Here is a 24,476-nt window from a genome sequence, read left to right on the forward strand (position 1 = left end):
TAACAATTGCATAATAATAATAATAATAATAATAATAATAATAATAATAATAATAATAATAATAATAATAATAATAATAATAATAATAATAATAACTGAACAGTTCCTAGGTCCTTGGTTAGGACTCGAGCTGTTGAGCTATCAACCAGCCCCAAAGGCTGTGAATCTCACTAAAAATTAATCAATAATAATAATAATAATAATCTACCTTAACAGTTCTTAGGTCCTTGGTTAGGACCTGAACTGTTAAGTTTTTACCAGGTCCAGACTGTGAATAAAATGGAAGATTAACCAATAATAATAATAATAATAATAATAATAATAATAATAATAATAATAATTTAATAATAATAATTTTCAGAAGATTCTTGGTCGATATCTAGGATGCTGGCAGCAACCGTATCAACCATCAGAGCCAGTCAATGATATTCATGATACATTTTTAAATGTTCAATTTACTGAATTTCATGTTTAATGAATAAAACACAATAACAATAATAATATCATCCAAGGGGTTAAACCGCTTCTGATAAATTTTGCTTGAAGTTGCCCCAAAGCAAACCATAGGCAGACTTATAATTGGAAAAATGTGACCATCCTAGAACGAATCAGGCCCAATAATGCCAAGGAATTTCTGGAAGCCTGGTACTCTGACAAATTAGCCAAATTAGCCACAACTTAGGCCATGTTGCTCCCCTCTGGGAGGAGGTTTGGAAATATTTCTAGCAAGACCACCAGATTCTGTAACGGCTTTCTTTCCTACACCAGGGGTCTCCAACCACCGGGCCCCGGACCGGTATCGGTCCGTGGATCATTTGGTACCAGGCCGCAAAGAATGAAAGTAGGGCCTACTTTACTTGGGCGCCGCCATCTTGTTCCGACGGCGCTTGAGAAAGTGCTTCCAGGTGAGCTTGTCAGTCGTCAGTTGGAAAGCGGCGTTTGGGTGCTGAAGGAATCCTTGCACCTTAGTTTCATCGAAGGGGTGGTGGTGGCTTCGAACGAAGAGCCATCCCAATGGCGGTGGAGTCTCACGTTACTCAGGAGGAGATTAAGAAAGAGCCCGAAAAGCCCATCGACCGCGAGAAGGTACAAAGGAGGAGTTGAAGGTGGCGGGGAGAAGCGGGGGACAGCTGGCTGGCCAGTCGCTCGGCTCGCCTTGCCTTGGTCGTGCGTGCTGATGCCGGTACCGGTCCGTGGATCGGTCCATGGATTGTACTGGTCCGTGGTACAAAAAAGGTTGGGGACCACTGCCCTACGCCATCCATCTGGTAAATTTGCAGGATTCGTTTTTCTCCCCATGTACATGTATATATCCGGACTAGACTGTGTTGTTTTTCTGTGTCAAAGAATCTATGTGGCTATGTGGGTATATGCATATTTTTCTTGTCGTTGTAGTATATATTGGGGACGGAGACCCTTTGAGAGCCGCATGCAATGAAATTTCATTTCAATGTATGCCAATTAGTGACAATAAAGTCTAAGTCATCAATAGTCACGCAGACATTAAAAACATCTATGACTTTGCAAAAGAGACAATGAACCAGCCCAAAAGAGAACAAAAAAAAAAGCCAAACACATTTCCACCTTGAGTTTGACACCCCTGATCTAAGAAATTCTTGGCTTCAGTTTCCAGGGTGATTGAAATGAAATAAACAGGCTAGAGATTAGAACATCAAGGAGGAAATCCTATTTGTGTGGTCACTAGGAATCGAAAATGACTTGATGGCACATCAAGCCTCCTCCTCCACTGAAAAATCAGACGTCTCAGGAGATGCCTTTCAAGCAGGGGTAGGATTCAAAAATCCCAGCAACCGATTCGCTGCCCGGTTGCTGGGTGGGCGTGGCCATGGTGGCCATGGCCTACCGGACCTTCCTGTTTCTGCCTTCCAGTGGGCCTCCAGAGCCCAAGGGAGGCCGTTTTCGCCCTCCCAGGGTCCCGGAGGCTTCCCCTGGGCCTCTTGGAGGGAAAAAACAGGCTCCCCTGGGCTCCGGAAGCCCACTGGAAGCCGGAAACAGGCCCGTTTTGCAAGTTCCGGTTTTTCCAGGAGGGCCCTTTTTTGCCCTCCCAAGGGCCTCTGGGAGGGTGAAAACAGCCTCCCTTGGGCTCTGGAAGCCCTCCAGGATCTGGAAACCGGCCCATTTCTGGACTTCTGGAAGGCCCATTTTCCCCCTTCCCAGACCCTCCGCGCAGACACCTCCATCGAAAATGGGCCACGTGGAGACTCCTGGGAGGGGAGGGACAGAGTGGGCAGGGCCAGCCAGTCTGTTGAAATACCGGTTTGGTGAACCAGATGTAACTTTAACATCCGGTTCACCCAAACTGGTCTGTAATTGTAATTTTGAACAATTGTTACAGGAACGGTTGTAAATTGAGGATTTCCTGTCATGTTTCAGGGGAGGCTGTTTTTGTTCCCAGGAGGCTTCCCTGAGGCCCAGGAGGCAAAAAAACAGAGTGCGGGTTTTTTTTTACTGTGCGCCCCCCTCCCCGTGCTCCGTTTTTTTGCCTCCTGGGCCTCAGGGAAGCCTTCTGGGCGAAGCAGTAAGACAGGGAGGGGAATCCCAGCACAGCTGATCATCGGAACAGCTGATCATCAGGAGAGGGGAAAAAAAAGAAATACCAGTTCAGCCAAACCGGTAGCTGTTTTTTTTTTACTACCGGTTTGGGCGAACCAGGCCGAACCGGTAGAATATCACCACTGATATATACTGTATGATTATTGACTACTTAAGAAGGCAATTTCTGTAGCATGGCCATTATTTAAAAAAATTGACCCTATCCCTTCTTCTGCCCTTCTTCCATGTGTCACAAGAGCTTTCTAGGAATATTGACAACCCTGGAGCATGGGTCTTGTAGTTCAAGCTGCTTTCAGTTTTGTTGAAGCAAACCTGGTTCAAGGAAGCTTTCAAAATGGAACCTACCTTCTGGATTAATTTCACCAATGCTTCCTTGGCCTTTATGAACCTTTTTCGGCCAAAGCTTTCTGAGGCGTCAAGGAGAAAGTAGATATTAAGTGAGTCACTTTTGTTAGCTGGTGCTCCTGAAAGAGAGGAGAGAAAAAAACACCAGAATAACAGAGTTGGGAGGGACCTTGGAGGTCTTCTAGTCCAACCCCCTCCTCAGGCAGGAAACCCAATATCATTTCAGACAAATGGCTGTCCAATCTCTTCTTTAAAAACTTCCAGTGTTGAAGCATTCACAACTTCTGGAGGCAAGTGGTTCCACTGATTAATTGTTCTGTCAGGGAATTTCTCCTTAGTTCTCGGTTGCTTCTCTCCTTGATTAGTTTCCCTCCATTGCTACTTGTCCTTCCCTCAAGTGCTTTGGAGAATAGCTTGACTCCCTCTTCTTTGTGGCAGCCCCTGAGATATTGGAAGACTGCTGTCATGTCACCCCTAGTCCTTCTTTTCACTAAACTAGACATATCCAATTCCAGCAACCTTTCTTTATATATATTTAGCTTCCAGTCCCCTAATCATCTTGGTTGGTCTTCTCTACACTCTGGAAATAGTCTCAACATCTTTTCTTACATTGTGGCAACCTGTTCTGACCCACGCCCTTTTCCAACAAATCAAACACAATCCAAAAGGAACAGAAACCTTTTAATGCTTCTGCAAAATAATTAGCTGTGATAAGCACAAGCCTTGCCAAACTGTGCGAGACTTGCCAAAAGATAACAGACAAGATATAATTTGCAATACAAGAACCTTTAAATACAAACTCAGGATACTGGAGTGTCCACGAGGCTGGAGTTTCAAAACGTCTTTGCCTTCTGCAAAGAACGTTCGTTTCACACCTGGCTTTTATCTGCTTGAAGGAGGGGCCATTACCTTGCAGCCTTACTCCCAAGTCACCCATGCTGTTGTAGCTGCTCTTCCTGTGAGCAATCCTGGCGCATGTGCACTTGGCACAGGCTCCTCGGGAACCTCCTCATCGCTGCTGCCAGCCCCCACAATTTCTGCACAAGGCTGCAGTCCACTCCCTAATGGTCCTGGCCCCTCATCTGAGTCCTCACTCTCCTCAGCCGTCTGTACCTGCTGCCGGCTAACCACAACACAACCAGAACTGGGTGCAGAATGCCAAGTGTGGTCTTACCAAGGCATTATAAAGTCGTACTAAAACTTCACATGATCTTGATCTTGATTCTATCCCTCTATTAATGCAGCCTAGGATTGCATTGGCTTTTTTGGCTGCTAGCGATTGTCCACAAGGACTCCAAGATCCTTCTCATAGTTACTATTGTTGAGCCAGATTTCCACTTAGTCTGTACCTGTACCGTTGGTTTTTCTTGCCTAAGTGTAAAATCTTACTTTTATTGTACATTGAATTTCATTTTGTTAGATAGGGCCCAGTGTTCAAGTCTGTCAAGATCCATCTGGATCGTGAGCCTATCTTCTGGAGGGTTGACTATTCCTCCAAACTTGGCAATTTTAAGACTTGTGAATTTCTTGTGAAGAGCTATGGTGGCGCAGTGCTTAGAATGCAATACTGCAGACCGACCGCCAGCTGCCAGCAATTCGGCAGTTCGATTCTCGCTGGCTCAAGGTTGACTCAGGCGTCTATCCTCCCGAAGTCATAAAAGGAGGACCCAGATCATTGAGGGGCAATAGGCTGACTCTGTAAACCGCTTAGAGAGGACTAAAGCACTGTGAAGCGGTATATTCGTCTAAGGGCTATTGCTATTTCATGCTTGCCAAGGAATTGTGGGATTTGAAGTCCATAAATCTTATACTTGCCAAGTTTGGCGACCCCTAACGTAAGGCATGAGGTTTGCAGCATGACAATCAGGGTGCTTTCCCTTCCACTTGCTCTTCCTAAAGGATGCTCAGGGCACTTCTCCCCACATTTTGATCCTGTTTGGCATAAGATGGGGCTGAATGAAATTCTGGCAAGCTCTCAAGATCCTTGCTCAGTCTGTTTCCTGACCTGGCCCACCTCGCAAAGGTGGCAGCAATCAGAAATTGTACAATTGCATTAGAACCTTTCACAAATAATCCTTCTACCAAAGATGATATAACATCCTTGACAAAACCAGAATGATCCCAGTGACAAAACCAGGAAAAACGATGCTGCGGTCTCCTATCCTACCACGCTTGCAAAAATTTACCTTGGCTGGCAGATAAAGCAACTTCAATGAGGGATGGAAGGAACTTGGTGGTGATTTCTTCTTTAGAATCAAAAGTGAATGGGCCTGGGAAAGAAAAAAAGGAGATAGTGAATTTGGTTCCCAGTGTTTTGTGTGTGTGTGTGTGTGTGTATGTGTGTGTCATGCCCCTGTTGCAGTCTGACTCTGAGGGGGAGGTCGAACAGTTGACAGGGAGTGGGAGTGTTGCTCCGGTGGTTGTGGAGGAAACTGGGGAAAGGCACAGGCCAGATGGGCATTCAGAGGAAGACCCAGGCCCATCCCCTCTTCATCCTAGGGAGGAATGGATAAGGGAGAAACGTGAGTGGTGTGGTCTATGGGGGAGGAAAGGGCCCTGATCCCCTTCATGGGCTGCAGCTGGGAGGACTGTTTAAAAGGACAAACTGCACATGGCAAAGTTGTTGGAAGCAAAGCGTGCATTATTCTTGTCGAAGCTTATCTGGGTTTTGGCTTCCTCCCAACTGTGGTTGCTGTGTTATCTGGTAGAAGTCTGCAATGTATCATCCTGGCCTGCCGTATTAATTACTTCAGTGTGGTTTGTGTTGGTTTTTTTTTTATTTCTAATTAACTTTACTTTGGGTTCGGACTGCACTACTCCCTCCGTAGACTGTTTTCTTTAAGAGTTTGATATCCAGCCGAGGATAATTGGACATTGGGCCAAGTTGGAGGCATTAAAGGGAATTTATTCTATTTTTGTGACTGTGTTATTTTTGTGTCACATCCCGGGTCATCACAGTGTTGTGTGTGTGTGAGAGAGAGAGTGAATAAGGGTAGAGAAGAAAAAAAACAATAGTTCCATAAATGATGGCAAAAAAGAAAGAAATCAATAACAGTTTTAGATTCACCTTTTCAGATGCCAAGCCCATCTTTTCCTATCCTATTTACTCACTTCGACATTCTGGTTCTGATCCACTCCAAATTCCTGATTTTTGGCAAACTCTTTCCTTAGATCCGATAAGAGACAACCCTCTAGAACACTGGTAGCGGACCGTGCTCCCTGGTTTATACTCCGTGCCGTATTTTCGAGCGCCAATTGGAATTCCTGGGTCAGGACAATGGCCAGCTGAAAACGAGAGGGGGAAGGCACGACACACCAATGTATTTATTTATCTGCAAATTCCATTTTTGCATCACCACGTTCCCAAGGACTCACGGCGGCAAACAGTTAAACCAAACATCAAACGGGTCAGTGCATCATCAATGTATGATGCGCACTCCTTGGGAAATCATTGGTTTTGAATTCTATCTTTCTAGACCAGCATTTGTCAGACCTTGGCAACTTGAAGATGTGAGGACTTCAATATTTTTTTTAATTTTAATTTTTAGCATATGGCACGTTGTTAGCCAGGGATCATCAGTTGGATGAGTATTCCAATATGAATTTAAGCCTCTGGACTTTGATAGACTCTTGACAGCTGCTTCTTAGCTGCACCTTCCTCTGAGACTACAATTCCCATCCTCCTGAGCCAGCATGTCCATTTGAAGGGCACAGAGTCAGGTAGGAAAGCTTATCTTGAGCCACGGTGGTGCAGTGGTTAGAATGCAGTACTGCAGGCTTACTTCTGCTGACTGCCGGCTACCTGCAATTTGGCAGTTCAAATCCCACCAGGCTCAAGGTTAACTCAGCCTTCCATCCTTCCGAGGTCGGTAAAAATGAGGAGCCAGATTGTTGGAGGCAATAATGCTGATTGTGTAAACCGCTTAGGGCTGTAAAGCACTGTGAAGCAGTATATGAATCTAAGTGTTATTGCCATTGCTATCTTCACAGATAAGAAGCCAAAACGTTCTTCCCTCCTGGTATGAAACAGAGATTAAAATTAAGTTGGTTAAAATATTCAGCGCACCTGGCTTGTTTAAGAGAAAATTTCCTTGGAGACTTTAAAGCCTCTAAGTCAGTGGTGGGATTCAAATAGTTTTACCACCGGTTTGGTGGGTGTGGTTTGGTGGGCGCGCTTTGCGTGCATGCATACACTTTGCATGCACGCGCACCAAATGTGCACTTTGTGCAGGCACTGAGGCATTCTAACTCACCTTCTGCAAGCCTGCACGATCCCGGTTGCTTCAGCAGCTGCCGCGCGGCACTTTTCCGTGCCACGCAAAGGGCGAGTATGGAAGCCCAGGCGGACAGGTGGGCCCAACAGCAGAGCAGTGGAGAGAAACGGTTTGATCTCCACTGCTCATCGCTGCTACCGGCTCGACAGAACCGGGCTGAACCAGTAGAATACCACCATTGCTCTAAATGTTTATGATCCGTCCACACTTCAAAGGGGATTGGACTAACCTCTGAGGGTAAAGGTCAAAAGCAGCAAGATGGCGGAGAGTGGTAGAAGCCCTGACCTTCTGGCTTAACCAGTAGCAAAATTTATAAGAACCTGCCAAGAGGGATGCAGCAACCAGGGGAAAACTACAAGTTCAAATCATGTGCATTCCCCAATGAGAATCTCAGCGGTGCTTCTTTTGTTACCTTCCCAAAAGACAACTGGACTTTCTGGTTTTTTAATCTTTGAAAATGTTTCGTTTCTCATCCCAGAGGCTTCTTTAGTTCCATTCAGAAGCATTTTTGGGACAACCATGAGCTGGGTGATTGAGAATTTCCATAGATGTTTCCCCCCCAAAATAGATTATGATCGCAAATAGTCAGACTCACTTCCATCATCACATACAGCTGTTTCTCCACTCCATTTCCCAGTGGGGAGACAGGTACGTATCTGGGGCCCCCGCAGCTTGTGTCCGTCATAGCAAGTGAACTTCAGCTCCTGGTTGATCTCGTAAAATTGCTGGAAGATCTCAAATACACCATTTTCAAATTCTAGAGGCCTGACACACCGGATGGCTAGATGGAAGAGAAAACATCAGTCTGTCAACTCATAAAACATTTTGTATACACGTTTTATAGTTGGCAACAGAAAGAAGGGGGGGGGGGAGTTTTAAAGAGCAGGAAACGGTGTGGAATCGAAAGTACATTCCATTCATATTTTCTTCAGAGACTGATTAGATGGCTGAAGCTTCTGCCACAAAAAATTCTAACTGGAGAGCATGATTGATGACTCTTGGCTATGGACGTGTTTCGTTGGATGATACACCCAGAGAAGTGGGGGAGAAAAGCAGGATCAAGGGTTACAGTGAATTACGTATCTCAGAGTTGGTTATACCCAGGTTAGTGCCAGACGTAGAATGTTAACTTCAAATAAATCCTCTATAGTTTTGGGAGTGTGGCTCGAGGCTCATGATTTAATTGGAGTAACTGCCGGAATCCTGACACAATCAATTTTTCCGCATGTCCTATCCAATCGCAGCTCCAGATCCCTCCAGTTCCATCATTCACAATCATTCTGGCCCTGCTCATCAGAGACCATTACAATTGTGAAACCACAATTAATTCCATAGACTACGAGATGCCTAGAAGCAACAGTGTTGGAAGTGATGAGAGGAAAGTTATATCCTAACTATGTTATATCCTATAACATAGTGATATACCAAATATCACTATGAGTAATCCTTGACTTACAGCAGAGGTGGTGTTCAGCAGGTTCTGACCATTTCTGGAGAACCGGTAGCGGAAATTTTGAGTAGTTCAGAGAACTGGCAAATACCACCTCTGACTGGAGATTTTACAGTATCTTTCCCCTGCCACACCCACCAAACCACGCTTACAGAGCTGGTAGTAAAAAAAATTGAATCCCACCACTGACTTACAGCCATTCATTTAGAGAGCCGTGGTGGCGCAGTGGTTAGAATGCAGTATTACAGGCTGACTCTGCCCACTGCCAGAAGTTCGATCCTGACCGGCTCAAGGTTGACTCAGCCTTCCATCCTCCCAAGGTCGGTAAAATGAGGACCCAGATTGTTGGGGGCAATAGGCTGACTCTGTAAACTATTAACAGAGTGCTATAAAGCACTATGAAGCAGTATATAAGTCTAAGTGCTATTGCTAGTGATTGTTTAAAGTTACAAGGCACTGAAAAAAGTGACTTATGACCATTTTTCACTTTGATGACTGTTGTGGCATCCCTATGGTCACGTGATCAAAATTTGGATGCTTGGCAACTGGCTTATATTTATCACAATTACAGTGTCCCGGGGGGGGTGTCACGTGATCCCCGCTTTTGCGACTTTGGACAAGCAAAGTCAATGGGGAAGCCAGATTCACTTAACGACCACCTTACTAACGTAACAACTGCAGTGGTTCACTTAACAACAGGGGCAGGAAAGATCATAAAAATGGGTCAAAACTCACTCAACAACTGTCTTGCTTAGCAAATTGAAATTGGGGGCTCAGCCCTAACACTAGCAATAGCATTCAGACTTATATATTTATATACCACCCCGTACAACACTCTCTGGCTGGTTTATAATGTAACCCTTACTTGCGTATTGCCTCCAACAATCTGCCTCCTCATTTTGCTGACCTCAGAAAGGTGGAAGGCTGAGTCAACCTTGAACTGGTCAGGATCAAACTCCAGACTTTGGGCAGAGTTTGCCTGCAATACTGCATTCTAACCCCTGTGCCACCAGGGCTATTTTTATTCATTTATCAAACATAGATATTGCCCCTCTCACTCTTAAAGTGACTCTGGGCAGTTTACAGATAAAAAGAATGAAAACCACATAAAAACACGATACATATCAAGTTCCGGGAAATGGGAGCCACCCCAAAACACCAACAGAATAAGTTAAAAATTAAAAGGAGGTGTGTGGGTGCTTCAGGGTTGCATGCTGGTTTCCTGGTTTTAATCTTATTGTTGTTTGATTTATTCTGACGAATATTGTTTTATTGGTTGTAAGCTGCCCAGAGTTATTTTTTTAAGATAGGCAGCTTTATAAACATTTACAATAGACAAAAGTAAAGTAAACATGTTTTTGCACTTTGATAAGCCTGCTAGTGACTCCCACAGGTTTTTTTTTATACAGTGACATAAAGCCTTCTGGTGGAAAACCCAGGACTTGGTTGGTGATAATGTATGAAAGGAAGAGGGGAAGTTGCAGTAGTGGGATTCAAATTTTTTTACTACCAGTTCTGTGGGTGTGGCTTGGTGGGCCTTGCAGGGGAAGGATACTGTAAAATCTCCATTCCCTCCCCACTCCTGGGGGAAGGATACTTCAAAATCTCCATTCCCTCCCCACCCCACTAGCCTGCTTTCCAGTTCTGTTCTCCTGTGCAGGACAACAAAAGAAGACCCAGCCAATCAGCTGGGACTCGGGAGGCCGAGGGGGCGGGGCCAATCATAGATGTTATTTGCAGGTTCTCTGAATTACTCAAAATTTCCACTACCGGTTCTCCAGAACCGGTCAGAACCTGCTGAATACCACCTCTGAGAAGTTGTCATACCATGCCTCTCTTTTGAGAAATGAACCCACCGTACCTCGACACTCGGCCTTCTCGACAGTCCTGCCCTCCCTGTCCGTCAAGAGGCTCCACTGGTTGCCATTCTTACAAAACCGGAATTGTGTCGGATGGGGATACTGTCCCTGAGGACACTTATAGGTCAATGCGGTTCCATCTTCCAGGAGAGTATAATTGCCTCCTAGGATCTCGGCAGCTTTAGGATCACAGGCTCCATCAACTGTACCTAGAAAGGAAGCAGAGTGTAAAGCTGAAAGGGTAGCAGAGTGGTGAAAATGTTAGTCAGAATTGCACAAAGTTAGCACCCACCCCTCTCCTAGAAAATTGAAATATCCTAGGAAATATTAAAAAGGCAGAATATTTCTCCTAAAAAGAGTAGAAACTCAGAAGCAGAAACTCACCTCAGAAGTACAAGCTCACCCCCCACCTTTGTTAATAGTGGGCCATTAAGGCCTGGGCCAGAATACTTTACATAACAAAGATCTCCAGGTAAAGCTATAGCAATTGCTCAAAGTCCTTTTCAGTGCATCATCATCCAGCAAGGCTCAACCAAGCCTGGGACTCAGGACAGCCTACAGAGTTGCCCCTGCATGGCCTGATGGGAGTCTGACAACCAATGAGAATACAAGCTCAAATTCAAATCTCAACAGAGGTTATAAAAACCAGGCACGCTCAGCATATCAGCCTTCCTTCTCTTTTCCTTCACCTTGGAGCATGTGATAATCCTTCTTTGGAGCTCCAAGCCATGTGGTCCTGTCCACCATTAAACCATCTTTCCAAACAGCCTCCATGTTTCCAGTGTCTTTTTCCCCCACTTGGAACTGAACCCAGAAGGATAATTCTTCCAACACACAGGACACAAGATGTGATACAAAATTATACTTTTATTTTGGTACCAAGATATAAGGACCCTGGTTCAAAAGCTAACCAAGGGCCCCGATTACAATCTTACAGCAATTTTTATAGTCAAGGGGTGGTCGCATTCAGCCCTTTTCCCTTCCCCTAATAATGCATGCATAACAGACAATATTGATTGGTTATTTGGATCTCAGCCCCCTAAATATCGCATCACCTGTGTTTCACGCCAGGTCACGTATATCTTGCAAAATCTCCTAGTTTCATGTGCCAGCTGTGTGGTTTTTTCATATAAGCAAGCTATTCTTATCCCTAATATCCTGGCTAGGGGTTTATCTGCCTTGCTAAGAATGCGCAGTTCCAACCCCTTTCCTATTGCAGAGCAGCTCAAGGCAGCAGCCCCCCCTACGACCCCCCTCCTTCCACAGAAAAAAGTAAAAGCAGTTTTAAATCTTTGCCCAAGACAGCAGCCCCACTCCCCTGTGACCCACCCCCCTCCTTCTGTAGAGAGGGACAGGAAGGAGCAATGCTGCTTAAGGCACAGAAATGAAGACAAGAGAAAAATGTTTTTATCATATTCCTCACTCTCATGTCCATTCCATCCACACCTGGGTCCTATCTCCACATATGACCCTTCCTCTGATCCCCTCTGTACATACATGCCACCATCTGATCCTTCACCATCTTGCCTTTAATTCATTTTTATTATGTTTAAAGTGTTCTTATGATTGTGGTATTGTTTTGATTGTTGTTGTATGCTACCCGGGATCCCATTTTTATTTTATTTTTTTTGCATCCTGGCTTTCTTAGCAACCATTCAGAAGCCAGACAATTCCTGGGCACACACAGTGTTAAAGGGAGGAGCTGTTTCCGTAAATCCCAACTCCAAGGCCAGAGATCTAGCAGGAAAACAAACAATTAATCACAGATAAGAACTTTAAAGGTGAATTCCAACTCAAACAATCCAAAATCAAGCCAAGGAATTCCGAGGAAGAAGCAAGGTCTTAGTTAATCTATGATCCTTGGGATCATAAATAATTGGACTTGAAACAAGAGTCATAGGAACCCAAACCCAGACATTGAGGTTGCTTCTAGCAAGGGAAAACTGTTTGAAACTTAAATCCCCTGCCTGCTTAGCGTGTAAATCTGCTGTGAATCTTGCCTTAAGCCAGTTCTGGCCCGCGGGGTGCTTCGATCTGGATCACGAGGCCGGGCTAGAAATATCAAGGGACCGGCCCACGGTGCCTCTGCTGGCCAAAATGAGCAGTGGGGAGGTCGCACGAGCCCCCCTGCTGCCCATTTTTGGCCAGCAGAGTGCTGCAGGAGGCCATGGAGGCAAAAAAACGGGCTGAGAGGGGGCACACAAGGCTCCCCCATGGCCCATTTTCAGCCGGCAGGGTGCTGCAGGAGCCGTCCATCCCATGTCTCCTCCTCCCCCCTCCCCGGCCCATGGAGGAGAACTACAATGCTGATCTGGCCCTCAAAGGAATCCAATTTGACACCCCTGCCTTAAGCTTTGCTGGTGAGAGGGCGGAGATGGCGTCGCGACGATACGGCATGCGATCTTGGAGGTCTGAGATCGCTGCTGATATCTTTGCTCCTGGACGGTCCTATCGGATCTAAACCGTCCCGAAGAGATGGTGAAAGTGAAGAGCACATCCTGTCGATCCCAGGGATACCGCAAAGTCCCTGGTAGATCCAGGAGAAGCTCTTCCTGTCAGCGACAAAGAGGCAGCCATTAAAGCTGCTGAAGTTGGGACAGCTCCAAAACGAAAGAGAACAGAAAGAGAGAGTGTGCTGGTTTGGTGAGAACTTTTTCTTTATTCTAAGATCTGAAAGGACACCCTAAGGAAAAGAAAGAATCTGTAAAAGTTTTGACAGAAGTGATTAAGCGGCGACTTTAAACAGGAATGTCAAAGTAATGTTTTTTTCTCGTTGCTGGATTTTCTATACATGATCTTATGAAACTGGACTGGTTTTTTTTCTTTTCCATCTATTTTTTTTTCTCCTTTTTGATTTTGTAACATTTTAGGCTAGAGACTCCCTTTTAGTTATTTCTTTTTTAAAAATATCTTTTGCTTTTTGTAAATTAATTCTTATTATATTTTGCTTGGAAAAGGAGGGGGAAAGTGAAAGCAAAGAAACTTTGTAACACTGGCAACTAGAGGCTTGGAAATATTCTATTTCTCCTGTGACCAGACAAAGCTGAGAAAGAAAGAACAGACTTTTTTTTCAAGGACATTGCTATTTGATAAGATAGAGGGAAGAGCATGGGAGAGTATTATTGCAGGTGCTATTCTGGGTTTCTATCAACAGTTGGAGTCTGGTGTTGAAACTTAGGGGGGGAAAAGGTGATAAGTTTTTGGAGAAGAGAGTTATAATAAGAGCCTTGGATAATTAAACAAAGTGCAGTGTGCTCTTTTTACTTTTTCTAAGTTGTGCTATCCCTCCTCACCAGCTTTATTTTATTTCATTTTATCTTTTTTTTTTTTTTTTGCAATAGCTATTTGGATCTTTGGCTTTGTTGGAGCTTGTCTTTTTTTTTTTTTTTTTTTCTTTGGAAGTCCAATCTCTACGCTTGCTTTTTATTTTAAAGGGAAAGCTTTAGTATTAGTTTCCTTTTTTTTAAGGGAATAGCCTTTTTTTCTCCTTTCCTGGTATTTTTGTTTTTTCATCTACCTTTCTGGTTTATTTTTATGCACTCTTTTTTATTTGAGACCTCTCAATTGGATTAAGGTGTTGAAGAACCTGAAGAATTTTTCCTTTCCTTTTTTTTTCCAAGCCTTTTTCTTCATCTAACTACTGGTTGGATTAAGGTATACAAGAACCTGAAGAAAGTTTGTCCTCCCTTTTTTTTTAATCATTACTATTTGGCTTCTTTTTTCTACTATTTTTATTTCGAACTACAAGTGGTTATTTCACAATTGGATTAAGGTTTAGAAGAACCTGAGGATTTTGAATTGCTTAAAATGAGTAGGAAATTTACAGCTCCTGGTTCTTCAACTTCTACTTCTTCCTCTCCGCTATCTGGAGGACAACGTTCAATACAGACAATGTTAAAGCAAGAAAAAGAACAAGAAAAAGTGACTCTGCAGATGATTATGCAAGGAATTCAAAATATTCAAGCAAGATCAGAGAATATTGAAAAGAGAATAGAGAACATTGAACAAAGAACAGAGAACACTGAACAAAAAACAGGGAAAACCAATGAAAAAGTGGAGAACATCCAACAAATGATGTTGAAGTATGATGAGAGATTCCAAAAAATTGAAGAAGATAAATAAAGAGACAAGAAGATTGGAGATATTGAAATAGATTAATGGTGGTTGAACAAGATAAAAGTGGTATGTTGAGATGGGAGATGGATAGATCATAATTCTATCTTAGATTCCAAAATATAGAGGAAGAAAAAGGACAAAACTTAGCTGAGATAATGATAGAAATACTGGCTGAAGCTTTGGAAATAACTCAAGAGAAGATGATGGATGGAATAGATGAGGTTTATCGAGTTTTCACAAGATATGCGATGAGAAATAGCTTACCAAGAGAAGTTCACATTAGATTTACAAAGAAAGCCATTAAAATGCAAATATTGCAAGTGGCAAAAGAGAAAACATTGAAATATAAAGGCAAGGAGATTGTGGTCTTGAAACAAATACCCAGAAGAGTGAGAGAGATGAGAAGAAAATACCAATTCCTGACTAAAATGCTACTTAAAAAAGAGGTGAATTATAGATGGCTGATTCCAGAAGGTTTAATGTTCACATGGCAAGAACAGAGACATAGAATTGACTCAATTGAGAAAGCGGAATTATTTTATACAGAATTTTTTGGAGGGAAAGAGGAAGAGGCAGAAAAAGAAATCTCACTAATTGAATTTCAAGAGGACTGCCAAATGGCGATTGAAAAAGAAGGTGCAGTAGGTGGAAAGGTGGAAGCCAAAGAACAACGTGAACCAAGATCTACGAGAGCTGCCAAACCTACCTATAAAGTATAATCATGGAAGAGAAAAAACTGATTACAATTAATATAAATGGACTTAACTCAGCCGTTAATAGAGAAATTAAAATTTGATATAATTTGTCTACAAGAAGTACATATTAAAAAACAATATGAACAATTGTTGATACAGCCAAAACTAGGGAAAATATTTACTTCCTTGACACAATGTAAGAAAAGAGGAGTGGTTTTATATATTAAAGAGATCATCCCAGCAAAATTGATTTATACCAATGATGACGGAAGAATACTAATGGTGGAAATAATGGACAATAATACGAAAACACTCCTGATTGCAATCTATGCTCCGAATGACAAACAAGAAGAATTCTACAAAAAATTACATATGAAAATAATTGAACTGGACTATGCTAATATAGTTATGATGGGAGATTTTAATGGAATTGTAGACAATAAATTGGACTATACAACACAGAAAACAATAAAGCAAAACAGAAAGACTCTCCCTAAATCTTTTTTAAAAAATGGTAGATGAAATAAACTTAAAAGATACATGGAGAGAAAGAAATGCTAAAACTAAACAATACACCTTCTATTCAAATAGACACTTATCATGGTCCAGAATAGATATGATATGGATGTCATCAGAATTAATAACTAATATTCAAGAAATAAATATTGAAACAAGTACTTGAGCAGATCACAATCCAATGACAATTAAATGGAAGATCTAGATGGACGTTAAATAATACTATTTTAAAGGAAAAAGACTTTAAAATGGATGGAGTGGATGGAAAAAGAACGGGCTTTCTTCTTTAGAGAAAACAAAAAAGAAGATACATCAATGCAGAACATATGGGATACAATGAAGGCATATGCCAGAGGCTTGATAATAGACTATACAAGGAAAAGAAATACCATGAAAAGACTATTTGAAAATTCCAGTCTGGTTATCAACTATTGAAGCATTTTCCTATCCTATAATATATAAGAAGGAACAAACAGTTAGATATGGTGAAATATTGAATGAAAAGGGTGAACTTAAATCTATACAAAAACTAGAGGAACAAGGTATAATGATGAATTGGTTTTCATATGCGCAAATACATTCAAGGTATGATAAAGATTCTAAAATTGAAGGTTTCTATGATAAATTGAATGATTTAGATAAGATTTTGACAGGTACTGATGAAAAGGTGATTAAAAAATTGTATGGATATTTATTAGAAATTAAATTAGAAGAAGAACAAGTTAAAGAAACTATGATTGCTTGGGGGAAGAATTTTGGATATGGGATTGATTTAGAGAAATGGCAAAAATTGTGGTCTCAAAATTATAAAATGACAATGTCAACAGCATATAAAGAAAATTTGTATAAGATGTTTTACAGGTGGCATTTTCCCCCAACAAGAATAGCAAGAATGTTCAAGAATAAATCCGAAAAATGTTGGAAATGTCATCAGACACTTGGCTCATATTACCATATGTGGTGGACTTGTGCGGATGCTAAAAAATACTGGACTAAAATCCACATGTAATTGGAAAAAATGACAAAAAAACATATAGACTTGAAACCAGAGATATTTTTATTGGGAATTTTACCTGAAATATATAGTAAAGACTTGAAATATTTGATTGTAAATGTATTAACAGCGGCTAGGATTGTATTTGCCAAAAACTGGAAAAATGAGAAAACACCATCACAGGAGGAAATCATTAAGAAAATATTAGAATGTGCTGAAATGAGTAGATTGACATTTGAAATTAGAGAACAAGAGGATAAACAATTTTATAAAATTTGGGATCTATTCTATCAATGGTTAGACAATAAAATACTGTAATGAAATATGTAGACTTTTAGAAAATAATAAATATATAAAGATGTACTTCTTATTATATCTACAAAATGATTTTAGGATAGATTTGGGATGATAATATGAACTGTTATAAAACAAACTAAGTAAATTATGATTACCTTGTAAAAAATGAATGAATAAAAGTATAGTCAAATGATTGATTAATAATGATACTAAGGTATTTAATTTTTGATTGAAAATACGAGATTATATGCAATGTAATTGTAATTGAAGACTATGAAATGGAAACACAAAACAATTTGTAAACCAACCGGTACACTGTATGTATACATATGGAAGATGGCTTGATGTTTTTATGTTTTGTTTGTTTATGTTTGTTTTTAAAAACCAATAAAAACTTTTTTTAAGAAAAGCTTTGCTGGTTAGTTCTGTGTCTTGCTGCTTGCTCAAAAGTCACACACTTCTGCAGGATACAGAGATGCTAGGAGGAATAGTTCTGTGTGTGTGTGTGTAATATGTATGTGTGTGTTGTGGTTAGCCAGCAGCAGGTGCGGATGGCTGAGGAGAGTGAGGACTCAGATGTGGGGCCAGGACCATTAGGGAGTGGACTGCTGCCTTCAGAGATTGTGAGGGCTGGCAGCAGCTATGAGGAGGTTCCCGAGGAGCCTGTGCCAAGTGTGCATGCTCACAGGGTTGCTCGCAGGAAAGAGGAGTTGCAGTAGCACGGGTGACTCGGGAATAAGGCTACAAGGTAATGGCCCCTCCTTCAAGTAGATAAAAGCCCGCTGTGAAGCGAATGTTCTTTGTAGGAAGCAAAGACGTTTTGAAACTCAGCCTCGTGGACATTACAGTATCTTATGTTGGTATTTGAAGACTCTTGTGTTGTGAAATATTTCTTATCTGTTATTCTTGGCAGACTCGCACAGTTTTGGCGAGGCTTGTGCTTATCAGTTAATTAGTTTGCAGCAGCCTTTTAACCAGGGATTCCTAAGAATCATTAAAAGGTTTCTGTTCCTTTTGGTTCATGTTTGTTTTATTGGGAAAAGGTTTGGGTCAGAACAGTATGTGTGTGTAAGGGTGGGGAGCAAGTGAGTGCCTGAAACAACCTGTGTTGCAGTTGAACCCGACTCTGAAGGCATGACACATACTGAGTGAGATGGGCAATTGTATGAATTTTCTAAATAAATAAATAACAAGTACTCCTCAACTTGCGACAGTTTATTTAGTGACCGTTCAAAGTTACAATGGCAGAGAAAAAAAGCGACTCCTGACCGTTTGTCACACTTATGACCGTTGCATTGTATATAGCAGGGGTGTCCAACTCGCGTCATCATGGTGTCGTCATGTGACATATCGGAACTTTCCAACCCCCCTTTGTTAAACTGGGCAGGGATGGGGCCAGCACAGCTTGACACCCCTAGTATATAGTAAATCATATTAAATTGCAAAGAAAAATGTTTTAAAATAAGCCACCCAATCCAAGCTGGCAGCTCTTTCTTCTTCTGCAAGTATTGACTTGTCTCAGACTTCTCTGCCAGAGACAAATGTCACAATGTTGACACACTTTTCAGATGGGGGAATTCCCCAACCAGAGAAAGAGAGAATTGGTTAGGAAGGTCAGGGCCCTTTACTTTTAGCCAACTTTTAATCTAGACGAGTGTTTCTCAACCTTGTCTGATTTAAAACATGCGGACCAACACTCCCAGAATTCCGTGCTGACTGAGGAATTCTGGGTGTTGAAGTCCGCACATCTCAAAGCATCCAACGCTGAGAAACAGCGATCAAGAGTCTCATAGTAGAGTCTTTAACAGATTAACAGAGTTGGAAGGGACCTTGTAGGTCAGCTAGTCCAACCCCCCCTCCCCCGCCCAAGCAGGAAACCCTTCACCATTTCTAACAGACGGCAGCCCATCCGTCAGGATGGAGTCTCATCCATCAATTAAAAAATAGAAGTCTGCAGGGAGATGAGTAACAGCACCGTTCCTCAAACCCCGGGCTGCAGATCTCTATCAGGCTGCGGCCCATTCAGAACCGGGCTGCACAAGTGACGGGTGAGTTTCATGTGCACAAAGCTCCATTCGTGTGAGGGGTGGGTACTTGCGCTCACACGCAAAGCTCTGTTCTCATAGAACCATGCCCTCTGCCCCCTTCCTGTGCCAGGCTCAGGGCTGGGCTGCTGGGGGTTCGCAGGGGTTCAGGAGAGCCCCTAGCTAAGATTCTGTGCAGTTCGGAAAACCTCCAAATCCCACTCCTGGCTGGCCCCGCCCTCCCTCCCTCCCACCCACCTCACCCCTCCCCTCCCAGGAGTTCCCACATGGCCCGTTTTGGATACAGGTAAGTGCAGGGCATGCATGGAGGCTTGCGGAGGGTGAAAAATGGGCCTTCTAGAAGTTTGGCAAGGCCGGAAATGGGCACGTTTCTGGCTTCCAGAGAGCCTCTGGAGCCCGGGGAGGCCATTTTCACCCTCCTGGATTCCCGAGGAAAGCCTCAGGAGCCCGGGGAGGGCAAAAAAACCGAGTTGGATCTGGCCAGGTTCCACAAAGAAAAAAGAAGAGTCTAAGAAACATTTTCCTCAATGCGTCTCTATGGGAGAGGCAGCTGGGTGGTGGGTCAGAATGTTGGCAGTGCCCTCATTCTTAAGCCCGTCTCCTTCTTGGTCACGTGATCCACAGTGGCTTGTGAGCAGCATGATCTGGGCTACTGTAGAGAGTAAGGAAGTTGATTTTGCGTCGATGACTACCGATGGAGGGGGTCAAGCACGCCATCGGTCTCGAGTCCCTTCACGCCCACAAAAGATCCATGTCCAGCCCACCTTGAATTCCATTGACTCTTAGCTACTACCAATGTGCCTTGATGGTTAGTAGTTCGGATTCTTATACAGCAATATACCTGTATTCCAATCTGGGTTGGTCTCCGGAACCAGAGGTTTTTGTCTTCCGAGCTATCGGACTCGTGCTGGACAAACACTGCTGGTCCCGGAGACCAACCGAGATTGGATCCCGCAACATTATCCTGGGACATGTCTATTCGTCTTCAAACCTTTATTCATTTGAACCGCCTTGTTTCCTTCTTTCTTTCTTTCTTTCTTTTTTGCAAAGGAAAATGGCCCTTATTGTAGGCCTCGGAGCCTTCACTTAAACCCTCTTCTTGATGAAGCTGGAAGGGGTGGTTTTGTTATCTGATGGCTGAACTTCAAGGTTTCTGTTTCCTTATTTCTTGTGTCTGACACCTTGATGGAAATGTGGAAGAACCATTACCCAGGCAAAAGTGTTGTGAATGAATAAAGTAAATAAGCCCAAATGCAAAGTAGGTTTTGGAAGCCTGCACATTTGATTGGTCCTTGAACAGCGAACAAGGATTGGTTCATAAAAGCCCCTGATTGGCCAAACTTAGGACACTTCCTATTGGTTATTGGTTTGGACCTTATGCACTTATTATTGGTTAATAGGGTAGCAGCCAACCCTATAAAAGGGTTACTGCTGCCCATAGCCTTGCTCTGTTCTGTTCTATTTACTGTTAATAAAGAGTTGAAGTCACTGGTCAGATGTCTGGTCTCCATTACTCTCCAAACCTAACAAAAAGGGACTGAAATATTCTCAAGGTTAGAAAAGTAAGCTAACATTCAGGTGAAACAGGAGGCAACGCAATCAGATTTGCAAGATTCTGTTATTACACTGTTCTCAATAAAAGGAGATTTCACCTTCCTATGAAGTTGATTTCCTGGCTCTATCTAGCAGGGCTGACAGCTACCCACAATCATACAAAGGAATGTGCAGAGGGGCAACCTGATCTAACCCTCACACATTACGCACAGGCAATATGAATGCAGATACTCATATGAGCTCCTGGGGAGAAAATGCACAAATCCACATAAACACAACGAGAAATCACTTATTTCAGTATACCACATAAAATGCAAGTTCCACCTACAGCTGTAAAGCTGATATAAAGAAAGGTGAAGGAATTTCCATAATCTCTCTCTAATATTTCCATTTTCCCCTTCCCACTGCCTACCACCTCAAAATACTAATCAAAACTTGGATTGTCACCCTTTTCAGATCACTGCATGTCAAAATTGTTTCTCTACTGCAGGAGCAGTGCAAATTCAAAGCAGAGTGATTTTTGCACGCAACATTCCTTAAGGCATCTCTAAAATATTGTGGTATTGTTAGCAGAACTGCTACTTCCACTGGAGAGAGTTCCCAGCTTTAAGTCTCCTCTGAAAATACTCCAGGTATGTTATAGAATAAGATGCTCTTTCAAAATGACTGCCACAGTGGGTATATAGCGCCAATTCTCAAACCACCATTTACTAGAAAGCCAAACACGATTTTGGGGCTGCATCCACTCACTGGTTTATTTTTGAAGAATAGGGGTGTATATGAGGCTTCCAAGCATAGTTCAAAATACAGATTATTCTTGGGCAGGGGGAGGAAAGTCTTTGGAGAGTAGGGTTCCTTCTTATTCATTTTTTTAAATTAAAAAAAACCCACAATGTAATAAAATTAGGTAGTGCAGAGAATTTGGTAGATGCCAGGGAATGCATCAACATGTCCACAGTCACCTTAGTTGTTACTTAGGTTTTCTTTCTTTCTTTCTTTCTTTCTTTCTTTCTTTCTTTCTTTCTTTCTTTCTTTCTTTCTTTCTTTCTTTCTTTCTTTCTTTCTTTCTTTCCTTCCTTCCTTCCTTCCTTCCTTCCTTCCTTCCTTCCTTCCTTCCTTCCTTCCTTCCTTCCTTCCTTCTTTCTTTCTTTCTTTCTTTCTTTCTTTCTTTCTTTCTTTCTTTCTTTCCTTCTTTCCTTCCTTCCTTCCTTCCTTCCTTCCTTCCTTCCTTCCTTCCTTCCTTCCTTCCTTCCTTCCTTCCTTCCTTCCTTCTTTCTTTCTTTCTTTCTTTCTTTCTTTCTTTCTTTCTTTCTTTCTTTCTTTCTTTCTTTCTTTCTTTCTTTCTTTCTTTCTTCTTGTTGTCCTCCTCCTCCTCCTCTCTCCTTCTCTTTCTCTCTCCTCCTCCCCCCTCCTCCTCCCCCTCTCTTCCCCTTTCTTCCAGTATCATGCAGTCACATCTGTGGACATCTCTCTTCACTTTATTCCCAGAAAACAACCCTGTAATGTAGGCCCAGCTGAAAAAAATACCTCAGCTCCATATTTCTGAACAAGTCTCCTTAACTGAAGTAGACCTGATCCTATTTTTCTCCAGCCCTTGATCCACAACCACAACTACCAAATATGAACCTTTGTTGCCTCTTCAGCCATGAAATACCAAACAATGGCCAAGGGCATTGAACAACATGGAATATGGTAGAAAAAGAAATTCACATCTGGGACCTTTTGCTTCAACTTTTTTAAAAAAAACAAACCATGAAAGCAAACCTTTTCAGCATGCAACAATACATTTAAGGAGGATAGAAGTGAACCTTTTGCATCTCTATCCGAAAAAGATTAGCAGTCTATAAACAGGGGGATAGTGGAAAGTTTTGGGCAAATTTGCAACCGGGTCTGGAATATCACACTTTACCTGCAGAAAACAATCCCAGGAAGAGGAGAAGGTAGACATATGAGCCAGAGCACTGCATTCCTGCTTCTTTTTCTCTTGCGTTGCAGCAGGTGGAATGCAATTCTATGCGATCGTACTTATAAAAGTTTTGGCCTTCTTCCCATCATGTGATGGGCTGGCCCCTCCCTAAGAAAGCAGCTGAGTTGTGGGAAATGGTAAACTAAATGGATTGATACGCATCTCGGGTGACAAAGGGTCAGCCAAATCTGGCTTATTTGAAAAGGATTCGAAATTAAAAAAGGCTGAGGTCAGGCAGACATTGGAACCTTTAAACCTACAAACTCCTCTTTCCGTCAGCCTTTACGCAGTTCGGCCAGGCTAGGCAAACCTCGCGGGCACTTTTCCCCCGCACTCAAATCTTGTTTTAATGCTCCTGCAAAATCTTCACCTGTGGCTGGTTTCCTTGGTGCGATGACAACAGGTCAAAGGCAGGGGGAACCGCCATTATTTTTGTGCAATTTTTTTAAATTAAAATTAAAAATTAAGATTTTTACAAACCAGATAAGAGACTTCCATCAAAAGTAAAGAATGTAAAAAAAGTAAAGAATGCATAAGCGCACCAACGTGCCTACCGTCCCTGTCCTATTGTTTCTTTTATTTTTATTTTTATTTTTTATTTTTCTTATATGTATCCATGTATTCATAACTATGTTTTTACTTATACCTATTATCTTGTAAGCAATTGACAAAAATAAAAAAAATGTTATTTTTCTTCTCTTATGTACAGGCAGTGTTCACAGATAATCAGAGTTGGAAGGGACCTTGTAAGTCATCTAGTCCAGGGGTCGCCAACCTTTTGGACCTCAAGGGACCACCAAACTCATAATTTTAAATCCCGTGGACCACTAATATGAATTTTGACAGACGGTGGCTTGCTGACGTTGGTGGGAAAGTCGGTCCCATATTCCAGAGCTGCCGTAGTCACAAGACTGGTGCTTTGGTCATCCCAGAGCAGCTGCTCCTCCACCCGGGTGCACCGGCCTGCCATGGACTGGAGGAGCTGCTCCAGGAGGACCAAAGGGCCAGTCCTGTGACTACGGCAGCTCTGGAATATGGGACCGACTTTTTCCACCAACGTCAGCAATCCATACCGGGGCGGATTTCCCTCCCCCGCCGTTGGTCTTAACTTCCAGTTCCACCTCGCGTGGCTCTACTCAAAGTAAGGTTTGTGCTCGGCTGAAGGGTGGGGGCCAGCGGGTGGGCAGGTCATGTGGGTGGCACAGCCTTGTGTTCCAGAGCAGCCTGGATTAATTGCTTTTGAGGGGAAACATTTCTCTGCGGACCACCAAAATTTTCTCGTGGACCACCAGTGGTCCCCAGCCCACCAGTTGCCGAACATTGATTTAGTCCAACCCCGCCTCCCAAGCAGGAGATCTACACCAATTATGGCTAACCTTTTCGCCACCGAGTCCCCAAAGCACACGCATGCACCCCCCAAAATGCAATACGTGCACGGCCCTGTGCATGCGCACACTCCATGCATGTCCCCATGTCCTCCACGCATGTGTGTGCACCCCCTGCACACGTGTGAGCATCCCCGCCCCGTGCCCCACCCCTGCGCATGCAGCCTACCCCCTGCACACGTGCATGCATCCCCTGCATGCAACCCGGCCCACCGCATGCACCCCGTCCCCGTGCATGTATGACAGAGACCCAAAGACCAGCTGGCCGGCGGGAGGCACACACGGATGTATGTGCGGCGCAGCTGAGCTGGGGCGACGGCTCGCGTGTCCACAGAGACATCACGGCCTCAAGTGAGTGCTTGCCTTACAGTCACAATTGGGAGCCGAATTTCCATTGTTAAGCAAG

At 42.9% G+C, this 24,476-nt stretch overlaps 1 protein-coding gene across 1 annotated transcript in view; it reads right to left on the bottom strand.

Annotated features, from left to right (window-relative positions):
* LOC113424958 (complement factor B) overlaps positions 1–22,719 on the bottom strand; it is a 48,385-nt gene extending 25,666 nt beyond the window's left edge. Inside the window, 6 exon segments of the mRNA XM_087954300.1 lie at positions 2,920–3,038; positions 5,106–5,189; positions 6,031–6,204; positions 7,789–7,974; positions 10,505–10,711; positions 22,629–22,719. Coding sequence (XP_087810426.1) covers positions 2,920–3,038; positions 5,106–5,189; positions 6,031–6,204; positions 7,789–7,974; positions 10,505–10,711; positions 22,629–22,686 — 828 coding nt within the window. The 5' untranslated portion in view covers positions 22,687–22,719.
* Between the last annotated feature and the right edge of the window lie 1,757 nt (positions 22,720–24,476).

The sequence above is a fragment of the Notechis scutatus genome, chromosome 2 (genome assembly GCF_049901735.1).
Source record: "Notechis scutatus isolate UNSWTSFEM ecotype Mainland chromosome 2, rNotScu1.2, whole genome shotgun sequence".
Lineage (NCBI taxonomy): Eukaryota > Metazoa > Chordata > Lepidosauria > Squamata > Elapidae > Notechis > Notechis scutatus.